The 21,165-nt window shown below is 42.5% G+C and overlaps 1 protein-coding gene across 2 annotated transcripts in view; it reads right to left on the minus strand.

Moving 5' to 3' along the window:
* The window catches only part of ARAP2 (ArfGAP with RhoGAP domain, ankyrin repeat and PH domain 2), a 209,596-nt gene that overhangs the window by 166,143 nt on the left and 22,288 nt on the right, over window positions 1-21,165 (minus strand). For both annotated transcript variants that reach the window (XM_006128750.5, XM_025187574.3), the window contains exons 3-5: window positions 11,391-11,461; window positions 9,176-9,252; window positions 3,853-3,941 (exon numbers count right to left, since the gene is read on the minus strand). In XM_006128750.5, coding sequence (XP_006128812.3) covers window positions 3,853-3,941; window positions 9,176-9,252; window positions 11,391-11,461 — 237 coding nt within the window. The remainder of the gene's footprint in view (window positions 1-3,852; window positions 3,942-9,175; window positions 9,253-11,390; window positions 11,462-21,165) is intronic.

Below are 21,165 nucleotides of genomic sequence, written 5' to 3' on the forward strand. Positions count from 1 at the left end.
AAGAAAATAACAAAAATGTTAATCTTGGTTTATTTAATAAGTTCAGTGCATAAATAAATAAATATTGTAAACAGTCATTCTAAATTGCTACAAGGTTAAAGACCTTACACTTTTATTTTAATTGTGACCAAGAATGAATCCTGCCATGCCCATTCACTGTGTTTAGAAATAAGATGACAATCAGTTTATTAGAAAGTCTGGATTTTACAGAACTTCAAAAGGGAATTCATTGACCTTACAATATTAGACTCATTCATGTCTTTGGGGGTTGTAGTTTAGTATGTTTCCAAGTGAGACCAGGTCAACCCTTTAAATCATAAATAGGCAAACTTCTAGAGTGGAGTTAAAGTGCCAGGCAAGATATCTCTGCCTCACCCTAAAAGTAAGTACTGGTTGTGTTGGGGGAGGGGTAAAAACAAAGTAGCATGTAGGCAATAGACCCCCTAGAACAGTCATGTCAAATATGTGCAGGCTGCATGCGGCCCAATCGAAGTTTTTTGCAGCCCTCAACTACATTTTTATAAAAAACTGAAGTGTGGCCTGCTGGCCGCCTGAGCACTCAGCCAAGTGCCTGCTCATAGCAAGGTAGTCGCTCTGCGTGCAGTGCCCCAATGCCTGCTCATGGCCCCAGCGCCTGGAGGAAGAAGTGTGATGGTGGCGGCTCCCGGACCCAGGCATTACGTTGTTGGGGTGGGGGGGGGGGCGGGGCTGGGAGTGCCTGGCTCTGGGGGAAGGGAGAGGCATTAGGTTTGAGAGGGCTGGGGGTGCCTGGATCTGGGGGAGGAATTAGGTTAAGGGGGGGCTGGGAGTGCCTGGCTCTGGAAGAGAGGTGAGGCATTGGACCACAGCCCTTTAGCTCTTCCCCTTGTACAAGCATACAATTCAGTGTTTATTGCATGGTCTCGCATACTGTTTCTCAAATAACATGATAGCATACAGTTTTTTCTACTGAATGGAATCAAGAGTACTATAATATATACATGCACAAGGGGATGATTTGTGGGTCTCAGTTTAATTATTATATGTCCTGAGTTTTAAGTACCTAACTGTACTGTGTTAATATTTTTATATGATTTCCTTGGAATGTAGGTATTGCCAAATCAGCCTATGGGACCCTCTAGTCTAGTCCAGTATTCTAGCTACAAAAGTGGCCAATATGAGATGTGTCTCAGGATGGGGTGTGAGTGTATTCACATATGTCCACAAGAAACTACAGTGAACAGTTATCCTTGGATAAGAAATGTTTCTTCTTCACTCATCAGTTTGTGGCTGGCTTATGACCTAAACATGAATGGGTTTTAATCTGTTTTTTATCCTACTGAAGGGTATGCATGTGTTCATTTTAAACAAAATGTGGTTTGGAAAGTAGATATGCATAAAGAAGCATGCTGTGGCTCACTACCCTAGGAACAGTCTAGAAAAGGCCAAGGGGAGAGGGGTGAACTCAACATGTGGAGTGGAGAAGTACAAGCATGTGACAAACAAAGCCATATATGGAAAGGTTGAATATGATTGGTTTAGAAGTTTATGTTATATAACTTATGTAACCTGTTATGTAACTGCCATGTGCTATAAAACAGCAAGGGCAGGGGCTCCTTGCTCGAGGGGCTCTGGCTGATTTTGGTACCAGGAGCTCTCCCTTTGTGCACATTGAATAAAGTCTTGTTGAATTGAATTGAAGTATCGAAGACCCTTGATTCTGCCCAGCACATGACTCTCTGGGAACCACAAAATCCCAACACCTACCTATGATATTTCAGATGTTTTTATTATCAATAAGCCTTCATCCTTTTAAAAATCTTACAAATTTTTGACCTCACTGTTATTTAATGGCATTGAGTTCCACAGATGAATTGGGTAAAAAAAAAAAGTTTCCTTTTATCAATTTAAATTTGGTGTCATTTAAGAAAATGTAAAAAAGTATTCAATGAAGCCAGGTGAGGGCACACCACTGATCTTTGTAATTGCATTACAATACTTTCCGTGTTATTTCCTGTACCTTTCCTTATGGATTTCACCCTCCCTCTTCCCCTTTTAACAGCTATTGCACTTGGAGCAAATGTTCCCCTTTTTGCATGAAGCTGTTCAAAAGGACAGAAAATTGGGTCTGTCTTCTTTTACAGCAGCAGTGCTAATTACTCCCTAACATTTCACATTTTTCAAAGTGTTAATTATTCTGGGTTTTTTTAATATGATTTCAACCATTGTTCCTGGTATTCAACACCATACTCTTTTTTGTAATTCCAAGATCCATTCTTAGTGTCTTTAAGATAGATACAATATTCGCTACTCTCCAATCCTCTATCAAATAACTTATTTTGATGAGATTGCTTAACTTCATTAGTAGTTCACCTAGTTTGTTCTTAAAATTTCTTCCAAACCCATGAATCATTTCATCTGCACCTGTTGTTCTTAGATTTATCATTTTGTTCTAGCACCTCATTTTAAATACATTCACAGACGTTGAGAAACAGTTTATGTGAAAAGGAAGTTACTCAGCTTCTTTGCAATGTCTTTATTCTCCTTTAGTTTTCTGTTTACTCTCTCGTAGTCTAGCAGACTCAACAGTTTCCCTCATAGACTTCCTGCTTCTTAGAACCAAATATTTTTGTAATGTTTTGGCTGTTTGCTCATCAATTCCCACTTTGCATCCCTGATATCTATCTTACATTTTACCTATCCTTATTTCATTTTCTGCTCTATAGACTTAACTTGGAATGGGTTTCCAGTTTCTAAAGGATATCCATTTGGCTGAAATAACATCGGCTTTAAAGATAAAAAAGGAAAAGGAAATTATCCAGTTTTATATCTAAGTACCACCGCCAGTCAAGGGTAACTGGGGCATACCAATATTGCTAATAAATATGCACTTATACATCAGTCAGCCAAAGGGCAATTAACTTGTTAGTCTTGCATGGATTATCTGTTTAAGAATAAAAATATACCTTTGAAAGTGCAAAGTTTAAGAAATCCTAAGGATAGCATAAAGGCCAGCTTTGCAAGCCACTCAACTCATTTTGGTAATCCTTCTGGGCTAAAAAACACTTAGAGCAGGCCAGGGGAAGAGGAGGGTGGAGGATGGATGCAGAATAAGGCAGCCAACACAGATGTCATTTAAATTCCAGGGAAAAAAAAGAATCAGCATGTACCTGGTTTACACTATGTTTCTTTAAAGAAAATTCAATGGCTATTATTTGCCAGGCTGAACCAATTATTCTGAAATATAAGTCTCTCCCTTATTGTTTTGGTTTATACTTGTTTGTATTTCAACAAAACAAGTTATGTATCATATAAAAAATAATTTAAAAGTACCTTAAAGTTATATTTATATTAAAAATTATAAAAATTATTATATATGAGCAAAATACTTTTACACATCAAATTATTGTATTATATTCAAACAAGACCTGAAAAAATATTATACAATATACCTAAAACATAATCTATAATAATAAATAATTACGACTTTCCAATAGAAATACATTTTCTTTGGTGGCCTTGAAAGCTATCGGTTTTCCTTTGTGTGGCCCTCAGTAGGCTTCGAGTTTGACATGCCTGCCCTAGAAGATATCCAAGATAAAACTAACAATTTCCCTGATCTAATGGGAGGGACCATTAATGGAACAAGGCAATTTGAACTACATCAACCAAATCCGAACAAAGTTCAGGGACCTGAGAGCAGATATTCCCACAAACTCAAGCTGATTTGGGGGAGGAGTCAGGGCCATATATTATGCCATCTTGACTGTGAACTCAGGGGTGCATGTAAACCATTTTTACTGATTTCCAATATAGCCGTTGATGACAGGTGTGAGAACAGGTTTAAAACATGTCCCAATTCATATGTAATACCATGATTTATCATGAAGACAATGCTTTTCAATCACTTCTTTATCCTCCAGTTTTTCTTCAAAAACCAAGAATTCATTTCCACAGATTTCCTGGAAGGAAGAAAAAAGTTAGACACATGCATTTGGTTTGGATTGTTACATGACCAACCATCTTTTTGCAAGTATAAAATCAAGATCAAATTATTTAAAACAAGTATTTCACAAATTTCCACTTTTATTGGGCAGCATGCATAGACAATACATTTAATCCACATGCATAAGAGAAAAAACACAATCCCAAAAATAGACAAAAAATTGATTATATTGAGATATAACCAATCAGACCGTTTCTACAATAATGTTTTCTGTAGTCAGTGTTACGTTACGTTTACTGTTATGCATTGTACCATAACTACATGTATGATTTAATATCTGTAGCCTGTTTTTCATGGCAGAAGTTGTTCTCCAATGCAAAACTGCACTGATGTACTGTCAAGGATACTGAATTAAAATAAGGAAAAGGAAGCAATAATACTGAACCCAACACTGCTACATAATATCTAGAATTTTCTGTTTCTTTTCTTGTAAACTGTTTGTTGTGAAACATATACCAAATCAAGTTCAAGGTGTACAATATGTGATCATAATACTGCTCTAGGAACATATACATTTCCAAAAGTTGATCTGACATCTTTAATAAATGTATTAACATTCAGTTTTCTTTGGTTTCTTACACTCTTTGGAACACAAACAAACAAGCCTCACAGTATGCTCCTGTTTTATAATGTAAGCATTCAAATGAACCCATTGAAGGTTTGAAGTGCATTCGTATCCCGCTAAATGGGAGTGGAAAGGAAAAGTGTTTCCACCATTGTTGCTGCTATATTTGGGTTTTGGGTTTCCCCCACCCAGAAGTTGTACAAAAACCTTACATTTAAAAGGCTATATCTTGGCAACAGAAAGAGGCAGAGCAACCAACTACAAGCTAGCTTCTAGAAGAAAGGATTGTTTGACTTTTACTACAGTTTCATCAATACATAAAACCATTTCTTGCTCAGGCATCTCTTCTTATGTTTCCGCTCCCGTATGCTGCCTTCCTTCCTGGTTTAACTCAGATAGGTTTTCTTAATATCCCCAGTCATTTTTCAGGGCACATAACCACCTGAATTCCAAACTCCCTCATGTAGAATCACCTAAGTAGCTGGTTGCTAAATGTTGAACTACTGAGCCTGGAAAGATGTCAAGGGAGCAGCTCTAAAGAAAAGGCTGAAATTTATATGGGGAATGTTTGGGGAAATCATTTATCAGTCACTAGGGCAGTGGTCACTAACCAGTAGATTGGGATCTACTGGTAGAATTTTGAGCCCCTGAAAGGTGATCCTGACTGGTTTGGCCAAAGGGCTATCAAGGGCCAGCACGTCAGCTGCTCTTTCCCCCATTGCTGCACATCTCCTGCCTTTTGCCTTGGAGCTGTCCCCTCAGGAGCCTCCTGCTTGCTGTGCAGCGCTGGGGAGGGAGATGAAGGTGCTTGTGGCAAGGTGTCCCCTCTCCCGCCTGTATCCTATTTCCACAGAGCAGAGAGGGAACACAACAGGACTGGGAGGGAGTTTGCTGGCTGCTTTTGGGAGTGGTGCAGGGCCAGGACAAGGCTGAGCCTGCCTTAGGCCCACTGCACCACCACCCAGGAGCCACCTGAGATAAACAATGCCCAGCTGGAGTCTACATCCCAAAACTCTTCCTCAGCCATGAACCCCCTTCAGCACTCCAAGCCCCTGCTCTAGCGCCGAGCAACCCTGTATCGAAATGCCCTACCAGAGCCTGCACCTAGAATTCCCCTGCACCCCAACTCCCTGCCTCAAGCTCAACTCAGAGTCCCTCTCACACTCCAGATCCTGTAATCCAAGACCAGAGCCTGCACCCCAACCCTCTGCCCCAGTCTGGTGAAAGTGAGGGACCATGGGGGAAAGAAGGAGGACAGAGTGAGCAGGGGTGGGGCCTCAGAGAAGGGGTAAAAGGAAGCGGGGCAAGGATGTTTGAGTTTGAGGTAGATCTTGGATTGCATTTAAATTCAGAAAGTGATCTCATGCTTAATAAGGTTGGAGACCACCCAACTAGGGGATGACGGCTGAAAGGTGAGTCCACAGGAGGGAGCTGGGAATTCAGGTGTTTTGCATAACTCAACCATTCTAACCAGGGTAAGTATCAGTGTTCCTTCTGAGGAGCAGGGCTTCACGGGTGATTAATCAGCTCTTCCCAGTCAGTCAGATCCAAGGAGCCCTGAGCCTATGACTGGGTGGGGCTGATTAATCACCTGTGAAGCTGTGCTGCAGAGCAGTTTAGAGGGAACACTGGTAAGTAGCATAACCAATAAGTTTCAACATTATCCAATACTGCAAAGGCAAAACTTAGCAGATGAAAAAGTGTTCTAACCTAACTACAAGTATAGAAGATGCAAATTGCTCACTGTTAAAAGATTTTCATCCTCAAGCACAAAATTAAATCATCAGTATTAGCGAAACATTCTGCATATAAAGGTAAAAAAAAAATCAAGAAGCTTAAAAGTAAATTTACATGCTGAAAATTATCCTTGTCCTTCCTAGATGCGTGAAATAGCACATGCCCTTATCTTTAGTTCATGTAAATACAGGTATTTATAGATCTATATACTTGAAGATGTCTTAACTATCGGGTATTTTCTGCAAACTTTGAATCATGTGACTTTTTTCTGAACCCTATCTAGTTTTTTTCAACAGCCTTTTTAAAATGATGATACAAGGCCTGTCCACATAATTCCAATGTCTGTCTCACCAGGGCCATACGCAGAGATAATGTTATCATCTTATTTTGAAATAGTACATCTACTCTACAGGGAAGCCTCAAAATTAGTCCGAGGCAGGCTCCCCTAATGTGGACGTGCTACCTTGATTTAGAGGCCCAGGAGGTACTGGGGAGTAATTAGTTTGATTGGCCCTGGGGAGGAGCTATTTCAAAAATAGCAGCAGTGGAGCATACACACTAAAGCTATTTCAAAATAGCAATTTCAGAATTAGGTGTTATTCCTTGTGGAATGAGGTTTACAGAAGTCGGAATAAGCCATCCGTTATTTCAAATTTATTTTGAAATAACAGAATTGCTGTGCAGATGTTCACATTGTTATTTCAGAATAGTCAATTATTTTTAAATAGGGTGCACCTTCACAGCACAGTTAAGTGTGAGCTGCATTCTTTGTTCTTACATATCTAACTTTGCATTCTAGTAGAATTTTGGTTCTACTAAAACAAATTCTGTTTGAACTGGCCCATTTTACCAAGATATCTGCATTTCACCATTATTTACCACTCCACTAGTCTTTGCCTCACCTGCAAATTTTATCAGCAGTGATTTTATATTTCTAGATCATCATAAACAACGTTAAACCGTATTGTGCCACGTCTAAATCCTATAAAACCCCATCTGAACCTCCATTCAATGAGGATTCCCCATTGACAACAATATGGGACTCCCCTACGAGAAGACACAGAAGAATAAGAGGAGGCTTGATAAAAGCATATGGAAAAATCAATTCAGAGAATGGAATTCAGATACTATTTACCCTTTTGTATATTACAAGAACAGATAGTGAAAAAAAAATCACAAAAACAACACAATGTATTATTGAATACGAGAGGATCCATAGTAGTATGTACTAGGGATGTTAGATATCAGGTAATTGAAAAGTTGTATAACCATATGAAATCTTAGCGGTTGGACGACTATTTGATAGTTCCCAGGTGCAGGGCCAGCAGCTAACGTGCTCCGACCCCATCCCCAGGGAATGCCCTGCTACTCTGTGCTGCTGCGTCTGTATCAAAGGCAGTAGCACAAGGTGCCAGGGGGAGCTGGTCCACGAGGAGAGAGAGTTTAAAAACCAGCTCCCTGCACAGACCAGCTGCCTGCCACCCCGTGCTACTGCCTCTAATACAAAGGCAGAAGCATGAGGTGGCAGCAGCCTCTGTCCATTGGGGGGATCTGAGCTCCCCTCAGACACAGGCTGCTCTGTGGGATGCAAGTAGTCTCTGTCTGCAGAGAGCTCGGACCCCCACAGGCAAGGGCTGCTGCCGCAAAGCAGCCTCTGCCTGTGGCAGGCCCAAACTCACCGCAGATAGAGGCTGCTCCATGGGATAATGAGCATTTTGTGTCCATGGGGAACTTGGACCCCCCATTTCCCCCAATGGACAAGGAATGCTTTGCAGCAGCTTCCCCTGCCCCACCCCCACTGCTGCCTCTGAGAAGACACAGAAGAATCAGTCCTGGGGACAACTGGCTTGTAAGCCGGCTCCCCCAGCACTGGCTCCTGCTCCCCCAACCCTTGCTGCCTGAAATACAAAGGCAGCAAGGTCGGGGGAGAAATGCGTGTAGTTGACAAGATTAACAAATAATCCTAGGCTTATCGGTTAATCATATCGTTGACTACGTGTTGACATCAATAGTACATACTGATATTTGATCATGAAAACCTATCACTACATTAGATATTACTAAAAATATGTAGAAGTGATATACAGTATCATATCTGAATGTATACACCAACCGATTGGAATGGGTTAGAAATTTCTAGTAGGGCAAGTTATTCTGCAAATGTCTGTTACCAGATATCATGCACCTTCCTCTAAAGCATCTGGTAGTGGTAACAGAGACAGAACACTAGACTAGATCAACCACAAGTCTAATCTGGTATGGCTTTCCTTATATTCTTCATATAATGGCCTACTACTCCTGAAAGACAAAATGCATCTTAGGCTTTACTATATTAAAGTTACTAGTCTATGAAATGTTCATAATAAGTGTTTCATGAAATAGTGTTTGCACAAACATGCACTGGGATGGGAGGGAAGAGATGAAGGAAATAGACCGGGGTGAGCAATAATTTTAGACAGGGGGCCACTTCAGAAATTGTTGAAGTGACCCCAGGCTGCCCAGAAGTGGCAGGGCCTCAGGTAGAAGGGGTGGGGCAGTACATGAAGTCTTTGCCCCCCAGTCATCCCAGAGAGAACTGCCAGGTGTTCAGAACAGCTGGCAGTTCCCTCTAGGTACCCGCGCGCCTGGTGGTGGAAGGAGACTTTGCACGCCCCTCGCCCCAGGTCAATCAGGGCAAGGGGCATGCAGAGCTTAGAGTTAACCTGACCAACTGGGGAGGATGCTTCACGTGCTCCCCCATACCACGGCCCTGATTGGCCTGGGGGCATCTGCAGGTCGGATCAACCCACTTGGTGGGCCACATCAGGGCTGCAGAAGCCCTTTTGCCTACCCCTGGAATGGGCAAATAATGTACTGCACTACAGCATTTACAAGACCTTTCAATTTACCTTGGCATCTGCAGGGTTGTTGAAAAGAAAAGTTTCCTCATATGGAGAGATGGATGGCTTTTCCTCATTGGAGAGTTCTTTAAAGAAAAAAAGAGATGCATCAATGAGAAAACAGTACTGTATTTTATATCTGTATGGTACACACGCTGTATATTCAATATCATTTTTGTTTACACTGCAGCAAAAGTAAATTTTGCTTCTTACATGAATATATTTGTCCTATATTTGTCACTGATCTGTTTTCAAAGCTAATTTAGTTGTTTTGATGAAAGTCTGTCTGTGGACCCATGCCTATTTCATAATAAAAATGACTAAAAGTAAACTTAGCTAAGACCAGCATGTTACTAACTTTAGTCCAGTCACCTTTTGTCATTTTATTTTGAAGTGGGGTCGGGGAGGGGGGAGAGAGAGAGAGAGAGAGAGTTTCCATAGCTGTTCAGTGTGAATCAGTCTAAGTCGGTTTTTAAACACACCTTTTGTTATTTCAGTGCAGGCCTGCTTTATGTTGCATTCTGAACTGATTGATCTAAAACTTAGGTTGGAGGCAATGTTCAGTTTGTTGAACTATACTCTGCAATCTCTTCCTACCCTCACAGTCAAGCCCCACTACTAGATAGGTGTTTTTTTTTTTTTTTTACAGAAAGTAAACTTAAAAGATTTTAAGCATCATAAAGCTGAAAAGGCACAGAACTCTAGGAATATTACTAATTCCTAGTAAAGCTGCATTTAAAACAAATTATACAACTTTTTTTGTGTTCTACTCACAAATTATATTTTATTTACAGAAAAAGGGAATGAAGATGCTTCATTTCAAAAGACTGATACCAGTTAACTGTTAAAAAGAATGAGAACTTTCCCAACACTCTGTTGAATTCCAGCATTTTAATTTTCTTTCCTCCATGTTATTTCTGTCTTTTTCATCTTCCTCTGACTTATTCTACTGACTCACTATCAATGACATTTGGAGATATCACTTTTAAAGTATCTGTCAAACTGCCTTTGGACTCTCTGGCTTTCAGTCACTAGCCCTTTCTTCTGCTTCCTCATTTTCTGGCAAAGGCACATTTCAGAACAATGTAAAGGTGTGATCTGTACGCTTGAAATGAAGAAGTCTGAACTTGCACAGGAATTGTTTTCGGTGAGTAAAATAAACTTGTTTAAAAGTGACTGGGCAACATTGTTAACCTGCTCCTGTATAACTATGTAATATTAGAAATTCTTCTTGTTCTTATTTCCTCAAGAGCCTATAGCACTTAATGACTAATTAAATAGTATTGGGTTATTCTGGTCAGACATGAACCCTTTTTATCTAAGGGTAAAGCTACATTGGCACGTTATATCACTAAGTTTCTGGCTCAGCAAGTGACATTCTCCCACCCTGCTACCTCCAAGTGCAGCAAGTTACAGGGCTGTAAAGTCAGTGTGAACCAAGCTACAGCTGTTGGCTACTGCCCTAGAGGAGGTGGCTTACATAGAACATTGGGAAATCTCTCCCCTGTGCTTGTGCAATGATTACACTTTCAGTTCCAAGTACTGCCATGGTTGGCCACACTTAAAAGTTTCAAGCACGAAGTAGGGATGTAAAATCTCATTTAATTAGTTAACCAGTTAAACGTTATATTTAACTGGTTAACCACTTAAACAGGGGAGGGCATGGGGACCACATCAGATGGGCTGGAGTAGTTCCTCTGTCACAGCTGGGGGCTGTACTGCTGGAACAGTCCCCTGTATGGTGCTAAGTCCTGGAGCAGCCCCCTGCCCACAACAGGCGGGGGGCTGCTCCAGACCCCACTGATTAACCATAACTGGTATGCGTCACATGATAAGGGTGATGCTTACCGGTTAACCATTCACATCCCTAAGACAAAGCCCAAGTTAATTTCTGTTTACAAATATCCTCCTCCCTGTTTAGTACCAAATACATAGAAATACAAGGATCAGGCAAGTAAAAGTAATTGGAGGAAGGGTGGCGGGGAGGGGAGGTGGCAGGAAGCAAACCTCCTAACTTCCCTTTATTAAAAAACTGAAAATAGTTTATAAATGACATAAAACATATGGTAAAATAGAGAAATGGTATTTGCTTGGCATTATATTTATCTTTCCTTACCAGCATCCCAAATTTTCCTATAACAATTCTACATTAATTTCTGGTAAGTTATTTAAATGGTATCAGTTCTCTCAATTTAAAATATAAATATCACAGCATTCAACTCACTTTTCTGTGTAGTTGGGCTCCCAGAACAAGAAATATTTAAAACATCCACATTTCTTCTTTCCTGCAGAGAACTTTAAACAAACAAAAAGGGTGAGGGCTGTTTGTCTGAAAGTGTACTTAACTTTCATGTAGCAATATAATATGCCAATTAAAACAACTCCCTCTTTGTATCAGAGGGGTAGCCATGTTAGTCTGGATCTGCAAAAGCGACAAGGAGTCCTGTGGCACCTTACAGACTAACAGATGTATTGAAACATAAGCTTTCGTGGACAAAGACCCACTTCATCAGATAGTGGGTGGAAATTTCCAGAGGCAGGTATAAATATGCAGGACAGAATAAGGCTAGAGATAACGAGGTTAATTCAGTCAGGGAGGGTGAGGCCCACTTCTTTGTATGTATCATACTGAATACTCTATGGAGCCTTGATAATAAGCCTTACTATTTTTCAGTTTCACCTTCTTATATTGTCCAGCTAGATATTTGCACTTTTTACAGATATTAACTATTGAAGCAATAGTGTATCAGGGATCTCACTCTTTTCCACTATAGTCTGTGGAAACTTTGCCATGAACCTCCATGAGCCCAGGATCAAGCTCAAGAAGAGAGCAGCATCTCCAGCTAGGTACTTTTCAAAGAAAGACTCACAACATAGCCTTCAAAAAAAATCAAGTAGACATTACATGATACAAAGGAGGAGGATCCCATGTTCTGACTTCTGAACTGCTAAAAGGAGCATTCTCAAAAGTTCTGAGCTCAGAAAGTAATTTTCTTTCCCAGGAAGTTTTGCATTTGAGTTATAAATTAAACTGCTTTGCAACCAAAAGATAGCAATAGCCAGGGCTCAACAATCTATGTAATCTACTTGCCTGTGGCAAGTAGATTAAATTCCAGAAGAGCCAGGTTCAGGCGATCTGTGCATGCGCAAAACGCCGGACAGCGTGGCTTGGCGAGCCCTGGCAATAGCTATCAGTAATCATTGTAATAAAATGCTTGTACTTGCCTTATCAGGTTTCCGGGATGGCAAACAAAATTATAGTTTCATATGAATTCTACATTACTTTATAAATAGTAATACTTACTACTACACTGACCTACAAATATTAGGATGCAGATCTTTCGATGTGGGTATATAGTTATCTATGTACTGCTGAAGTCATGCTCTTTCAGTAGTCTCTGTATAAATGCCATTAATTCTCATTATGATTTTGAGAACAGTATAAACTTAGCACGCTCCTGTGACACGTTTGTTTGCAGCCCACAGGGTGGTTTGGGTTTACGCGGAGCTCAGCACGTGGCCCGCGGGTGGGATCCTTTAAACATGGCCTCCATAGGGAACACACTCCATAGTGGCAAGGGATCTCCCAGTCCTTGGGTGAGCACTGAAAGATGCAAGAGGACAGGCTGGCTGGAACATACGGGTACAGGGTGTCAGTGCTTCTAGACCCCAGGGAGGAGGTGCCGGGAGCGCCGGGGTATTGTAGGAAAGTTATTTGCATATATATTTGCATGTATATGCAACCATACTTAAGTTGCAGCCCTTGGCACGTACTGTGAGTATCATTGTGGCCCCCAGGGCTTCCAAAGTTGAGTAGCCCTGCTATAAAGCCTCCATTAGAACAGTATGGTTGGTTTTTCATAGTGGTGAAGACGGGACACACTCCCTTAGTATTGCTGTCAATCAGTCTCTACAACTAAATTGCTCTATGACCATGTAAAAATCACAGTGCTCTATCCTTTTTTTTATTTATTTCCTCTTTTGTAAAAATAATAATATGGATCATTACTTAGCCTTTTTAAACGGCTCTCAGGGCACTATACAAAATGTAAGTGTTACAATAACAATTTTCAGACCAGCATCTTTCATCCCTAAGCCATAAAGATCAATATTTTACCAAGTATTACACCTTTCCACCACCTTCATCAGCCTCCGATTATTCATGCTGTCTACATTCATAACTTCCACAATGTTATTTCATAAAGAAGTCAAAGCTGAATTATTTTCCTTACAAGCCAACTACTAACTATAACACACATTATGTGTGACACACTCCAGTTTTTATTGTGTTGAACAGGTCTCAACTTGCTTAAAGCAATACCATTGAATTCCATTCCATTCTACCGCCTGACCCAGGAATAGCACTTGACACCTCATTGAAGGACCATCGACAAGAAACCATAACGATGACAGTCTGAAACTACTGAATTTTAATGTCACATCTACTGGTCCACCTGCAGGGACCAATAGTTTTCTATTAAGCTGGTGCCAGCTTGACAGGAGTAGCAGCAGACTGAAACATACGGACAAATACAAGTATTCTACTTAGGAAGGAACAATTAGTTTTATACATACATATTGGGAAGTGACTGTCTAGGAAAGGGTACTGTACTTGACCACAAGCTAAATATGGGTCAACAGTTGAAAAAAAAACACTGTTAAAAAAAAAGCAAACATGATTTCAGATGCATTAACAGGAGTGTTGAGAGCAAGCCACAAGGAGCAATTCTTCCACTCTACTCAGCACTGATTAAGCCTCAGTTGGAGTATTGTGTCCAGTTCTGGGCACCACATTTCAGGAAAGATGTGGAGAAATTAGAAGAGCAACAAAAATGATTAAAGGTCTAGAAAACATGACCTATGAGGGAAGACTGAAATAATTGGGTTTGTTTAGTTTGGAAAAGAGAAGACTTGGGGTACATCTAGACTGCGAGGTTCTACCGGAAAAAGATACGCAAAATGAGCTCCATATTTTGCATATCTTTTTTCCGATACTTTTATCAGAAGAGGCTTTTCCAGAATTTGGCCCATCTAGACTGGGCCAAATTTCTGAAAAAAACCCCTCTTTCAAAAGCCCCCTTCTTCTATGTGGAACGAGAAATACAGGGGCTTCCAAAAGAGCGCATTTGCTCTTCTACAAAAAAAAGCAGAAGAGCAAACGCGTTCACTGGACGCAGCCGAGTTTTTTTCAGGATATCTAGCAGTACCTTTGGAGGTGTCATGATAGCAGTTTTCAAGTACCTAAAAGGGTGTTACAAGGAAGAGGGAGCAAAGGTTTAGAAATGGTACAGAGACTATACAGCCTGGAATGCTGACAAAGCTTGGATTCAAAGATTTATTAATAAGATTAGACATGGGAAAGGGGCATCTCAGGACTTTTGTTATTATTTAAAAGTGCTGTACCTTCCAATAAAGTTACTGTGGTTAAGACATTTCTCGCTAAGCCTGAATTCCTTGCTTTCCTATCACACTATCCCTGAAAAGATTGAGTTAGAAACTCACGAGCATCCACAGAACCAGCAGAGCTTAAAGTCCGAGGCATTGGTTTAATTTCAAAAGCAGCAGTTTTGCATTGCAAGGAAGACACAAATAAGGGGGCCTGACAAGCCCAGAGCTATGAACATTGACTAGACTGCCTAGCAGCTAGCCTAGAAGCACATGAAACCCTGTGATTGCAAGAGATTGCAGCTGCTATACAGTAAGATAATATTTCAGGAGATAACGCTATCATCCATCTTTCAGACACTAATTGTCAAAATAATAGTTTATCCCAAATTCTTATATCCCTTCAAGCTTTCAAAATAAGACCTTTGAAATTTTCATGTTGAAAAGGCAGCTCCATCATGCAGAAATGTCCAAACATTCTCCTGTAGACACAAGATCCAATGAGACTTAGAAATTGGAAATGGCTACTAATTTTTTCATTATATGCTGCTTTAAAAAACAACAACACTGTTCTTTACAGACTTCCTTTTTCGGGCAGATAACTTTATCTTAAAATTAGGTCATTCTATCAAAAGCTTTATCAAGTACAGCAAGTCATTTTCAATATATTGATCCCAGTTTTTTAGTCCACAGGTGATTTATGATGAATGGCTGAGAGGAGCTAACTGTTGTAGACTAGAACATAAGTTACAAAGTGTATAGAGCCAAACAATGTCACAGTTCTTGTAATTTATCCCTACAGTCAATAGTTTTGAAAAAGACACGGAGATCAAAATACTACAAATTCTAGACTCTGAATTTAAATTCAAACAACTAAACAGAGGCAAGGGGAGGAAAACGGTAAGGAAAGATAAGGACACAGGCTAATCTTACGTTTACATTGCACACTCCTTACAGTAATGTTTAGAGCACACGTACAGCTACCTGCCCTCTACCCATCCAACAGATATAATTAGCAATGCAGTTGATGAGATGCAACTTAGACAAGTAAAGTAAAGTCTGAAACCTGTGTATAGACCAGGTCTGGGCAAAATATATCCCATAGGCCGGATCCGGCCAGCCAAATCACTAGATCCAGCCTGTGGATGCTGCAGGAAGCCCGAGTCAGGATCCTGCTTGCCTCTCCCCACCTACACGCTGCTCAGAAACACAGCTGAGAGGCAGGTTTTCTTTAAAAACTGTGAGGCTGGAGGGGAGGGAGAAAGATTTAGGAGCTGCTCCCACCGCCAGCACAATCCCATTGGCCAGTTTCTATGAAGCACATGGGCTACAGCACATGGTCTACATGGCTGCAGCTTGTGCAGAGGTAGGGCAGGCGGGGGGGGCTGACTCAGGAACCACCGCTGGCTGGTAAGTCTCCTGGCAGAACCTACCTCTGGCACCCCAATCCCACCCTTCCCCAACCATATGCCCCCCCTCCACATACCAAAATCCTCTGCCCCCTACTGTACCCATATCCCCTCCCACATCCAGCACCTCAATCCCCTGCCCCAGATCACAGTCCCCTCTTGCCCTCTCACACAAATCCCTGCATCCTCTCCTGTACCTCAGTTCCCTGCCCTATGTCACTATCCAACCCCTTGCACTCCAAACCAGTGCCCCAGGTCACAACTGCTTCCTTCACTCAGACTCCCTTTCTTACACCAAGCTCCCTTTTGCACCCAACCTTCAACCCAGACCCCGCACCTTCTCCATTAATATCATAGAAGAGTGCGGCCCCTGACCACTTTCCAAATTCATGGAGTGGCTCCACATCAAAAATTATTGCCCAGCCCTGGTATTGACCCACGGGGCTTTTTATTCATCTAAGCAGTGTTTAGGAAAAACAAGATTTAATAAAATCAAAAGGTCAATTTTACACTTGTTAAATACTTCACTCAATCCTACCTTAGTATTTATCAGGTATATTAAGTTAAAGTGCTCATTCTTTTCGACTTCAAATGATTTTAAAAGCTAATATGAATTTGTGCATTTTTTTCTATCCTTTACCATTAAAATACAAGTTCGAACTTGAAGCTACTCTATAAGCTATAAATCATTTATTCTGGTACAGTTTACACTGTTTCGAGGGAATTGTGGTGTACTGTTTGTAACTCCAAAATCCGGGACTCTCTGGTCTGGCAACATCTTGGAGCAGAGCGCCCTGGAACTTAAGGGCAGAAGGGCCAGCCAGGCAGGACATCAGAATCTGCAGTCCAGCTGGAGGCAGCGCAGGACTGAAGCCCTCCAGCAGCCCTAGGGAGCACAGGAACAGAGCTAGAATCCCGTGGCTTTCTCCAGCTGGGCAGGGCCGGCTGAGGCTGCGTGAGGACAGGTCTGGAGCCCCAATTCCATGACTGTTCCTGGCTGTGCAGGAACAGGGCCCAGAGGCAGAAGCTGTAGACTGTGCAACTCATGGAGCCAGCAGTAGCTGGGCAAGCAGCCCAGCCAAGTTGGAGGGAGGGGGGGGGAGAGGAAGGCAGGGTTGCCCGCTGGGACAGCCTGTCTTCAGTGGGTGACAGGCTTTGGGGCAGATGGCAGGAGACCTCTCCTGGTCCGGCAAATTCTCTTCTTTGGGACTGGTCAGGTCCTGATGATGCCTGACCAGAGAGTTCCAACCTGTACTGAAAACTACGTTAGAACTGTAAGCTGCCACTTCAGATTTCATAGGAATTCCTGGTACTGCTAGAATCTAAGGGCTCTGTAGGAAAACATGGGGTGAGGATCTTGTGCAGTCAGTTTGCACACAGTAGGCCCATGATAAGGTGGGGTGAGATGGGCCTGTCCATTTGTAAGCAGGGGAATGGTCCCGCTATTGTGGGGAACTTTCCTAGCTTCTATGCTACCCTGGTGAAATGGACCAGCGAAAGGATCTGAGTCCCGCTCCCACTGCTTTTACCCAAAGGTCTCCCTGATCCTGAGGGCTCCCCTTCCACTCTCCTGAATAGCAGAGTCCTCGAAATCCCAACAAGGCTGGGCCCAGGTTTTCTGGGGCTTAATCCCTGATCTTGTAGTCACTTGGGGCAGGGGGTAAGGTGTCCCCACTCCGGGGTGCTTGCTTCACACTGGATGCTTTCTTGACCCAGTGACCATTTCATACAGATCAAAGTGAATACAATTTATTAAACAGCAACTGATTAAAAAGAAAAGAATAAGGAAAAACTGAAAAAGGTTAAATAAGAACACATAGCCCGCTCTGTAGCACGGGGACATCACAAACATCAGTCTGCTGAGTGTAAGGACAGTTCACAGTCTGTTTCTTATAGGTCCCAGGGCTCTTTCTCAGGCCCTGGCTGTGCTGCAGGGGGGAGGGGCTGCAAGTTGGACACCTTTGCTCTGGCAGTGACCACACAACTTCAGGCTCTAGGTTACAGGACCCTTCTCCCAGTTGGACTTAAAATCCCTCTCCAAGACTGGCCTGCAGGGCCTCTTGGCTGGTGGTGTCTCCCTGCCCTGAGCCTCTCCTGCCACTTTGCTGGTCCCAGCTGCTCACCACACCCAGCTGCAGACTGTGCTGCTTTGCCAGCCTCCATCTCCCTTTGTTGCTTCTCTGACCCCTTTGACTCTCTGGTCATTGCAGGTCTGCTTCTCACCACAGGGTCTGCGCACCTTGGGCTGTGTGTGTCTGGCTCGGACACTGCAGGTCTACTTCTTAGCACATGGTCTACGCTCTGTGGGCTGTACGGGCCTCTGGCTCTGATACTGCAGGTCTGTCTCTCAACACAGCTTTCTCTTCTTGCTGCTCTTCTTAGCTCTCTCGGTCTCCTTTTCTCAGGAGGGTATGTCTACACAGCAAAGTTGTTTAGAAATAACAGCTGTTATTTCAAAATAACTTTACTAGCATCTACACAGCCAAACCACTATTTTCGAATTTGGTAAACCTCATTCCATGAGGAATAACGCCAAATTTGAAATAGCTATTTCGAAATAAGTGCTGTGTAGACACTTACATCAAAATAGGGGGCCTCCAGCCTTCCCTGGGTGCCCTGGTGGCCACTCCAGCCTCAACCAAGAACACTCCTCTCCCTCCCTCCTCCCCAGAGACCTTAAAGGGGTTGACTCTGGCCATAGTCCCTGTGCCAGCTCCAAGCCAGCAGTCACTGTCCCGACCCAGTGGCCCCAAAATATGAGCCAGCAAGCCACTGGCAGCCATCCCTCCACCGCTCCCCAGGAGCAGTCTGCCAGCTCCCAGGAGCCTGCCAGGGCCCAGAGAAGGCAGGCGCCTTCCTTGTCCAGGGTGGAGATCATGGACCTTATTCAGGTTTGGGGGGGATGCCCCCAACATCCATGATCTCCACACTAGGGTTATGTCTAGACTGCAAGCCTCTTTCGAAAGATTCTTTCGAAAGAGAGCGTCTAGACTGCACGCGGAACTTTCGAAAGAGCAAGCCGCTTTTTCGAAAGAAAGCACCCAGTGAGTCTGGATGCTCTCTTTCGAAGAAGCCCTATTTACATTCAAGAACGCCTTCTTTCGAAAGAAGCACTTTCGAAAGAAGGTGTTCTTCCTCGTGAAATGAGGTTTACCGCCGTCGAAAGAAAAGCCGCGTTCTTTCGATTTAATTTCGAAAGAACGCGGCTGCAGTCTAGACGCAGGTGAAGTTTTTTCGGAAAAAGGCTACTTTTCCCGAAAAAAATCCTGAGTCTGGACACAGCCTAGATGAAGGAACACGACTGTCTATTACAGGATAGCTGCCAGCCTGGCCACCAAAGGCCACATGAGAACCCAGGAGCAGGTTTGCATGAAAATCAAGGTGGTCCGGTGAGACCCCCAATCCTGAGCCCTGAGCTTCCCTTGCCCCTTCATCCCCTTGCTTCCTCCTTCCAGCTCCCTCCTCCCAGGTCTCCTCCTCCCCCTCCCACCCTCTCTTCTCCCCTCTCCTGCCTCCTTTCCCCAGTCTCACCAGAGTTTCATTCCCCTCACCTTTATTTGTTTTGTTAAATAAAGAGAGTTTGTGTTCATGAAAATACATGTATTTTATTTCACATCAGGAAGGGGGGTTAGGGAGGAGTAAGTGGAAGGACGTGAGGGAGGAATGAGGCACAAGCCCCCAGTGGGGCAGACCAGGGAGGCTCTTAGTGCTCCTCGGGGTGGAAGCTCTCCCACAGGGCCTCCTGGATACTGACAGCCCCCAGGTGGACCTTCCAGATGGCAGCCTGCAGAAAGTGCAGCCAAGCTCACAGCAACACATCCACGAGAAGCACCAGAGTGCCCCGGGGCAGCTCTGGCTCCATGTTGCAGAGTGCTGTGGTGTCCCGAGTGAGGGCAACCACAGCACGCAGAGACAAAATGCTTTGCTGTGTCTCATCGAGGTAGGCAAGCAAGCAGGGAAACCTGAGAACCAGCAGTCCGGGGGAGGAGGTCCCTTTAAGCACAGGCTTCAGATAGCCTCAGGCAGCAGCCACACATGGTAACTCCTGACCTGATGCCCTGCTGCACCTGGTTCCGGTCGGCCTTAAATGCGATTCAGCATACACTCAGTGTGGATGTGCTATTTTGAAATAGCAAAACACTATTTTGAAATGCATTTTGTGTGTAGATGTGTTATTTTGAATTAAGCTATTTCAAAATAACTATTTCTAAATAAGATATTTCGAAATAATGCCGTAGTGTAGACATTCCCAGAGACACCCAGAAAATCCCAACTTACACGAAGGACAGGACCTGGCCTCCTAATTTCCTCATTGGCCTATCCAACCTGTCAATCAGGCTGAGCTGGAGTGTAGGCCTCTCTCCATTGTCCCTGGGGTCTGTTAAGCCTTAGGGCCCTGATTTCTCATGGACCCTTCCCCTTCTGGTACTAGGAGATGGCCCATTGAGTTTTAGTAAGGGTCTACCAGTCCCCTTACACATTTAAGGAAGCAACACACTTTTTCACTCTATTTGGGTGTTCTTCTATGTTAGAATTCAGAATGCTAACAAATAAGTGTTACCTTCCAGCAAGATTATTTATGTGTTTATCTAACTTCTTTCTGTATACTCTATGAACATAAGAAACAGACAAAAACATTTAAGCTTAAGATTGTTCTTTAAAACACCTTGATATGAATCTTTCTTCAAAACACATTTCCCTCACAACTTAAGATTGCAAAACATACTTGGTGTAGTCTGAATGTGTTACGGATATCCACACTGATTAAACAAAAATAGATAAAATGCTCTTCAGAACTGAAGTCATTTCTCTACCATGTCAAAAACAGTGAATCATTGGTTTGACATGAAAGAGGAAAGGAAGAAAGATTTTAGGAATGAGCAGTTAAAATACTCAGCAATTGCAGTGACTCACTATTCCTACCTACATTACTATTGAGCTGTTACTAGTGCTCTATCAGATTACTAAAAATATAGTTTCCTTCCTCCTTTTTTTTTATTACAGGAAATTGCTTCAAAATATCTCCAAAACCTTTTTTGATTGTTTCAGACAAGGAAACCCACTGGTAAACAAACAATGGACCTTCAGTAAAGTATCAGAAATAAGATTTGGAAATAGAAACTTGAAAAATCTCCCTTCGTATCATTTAAGCTCAAGAAGGTCTAGCTAGTACCAGAACAAATACATTTATTTACTCTGAATTAA

Source organism: Pelodiscus sinensis, chromosome 4 (genome assembly GCF_052426305.1).
Source record: "Pelodiscus sinensis isolate ZL-2025 chromosome 4, ASM5242630v1, whole genome shotgun sequence".
Classification (NCBI taxonomy): domain Eukaryota; kingdom Metazoa; phylum Chordata; order Testudines; family Trionychidae; genus Pelodiscus; species Pelodiscus sinensis.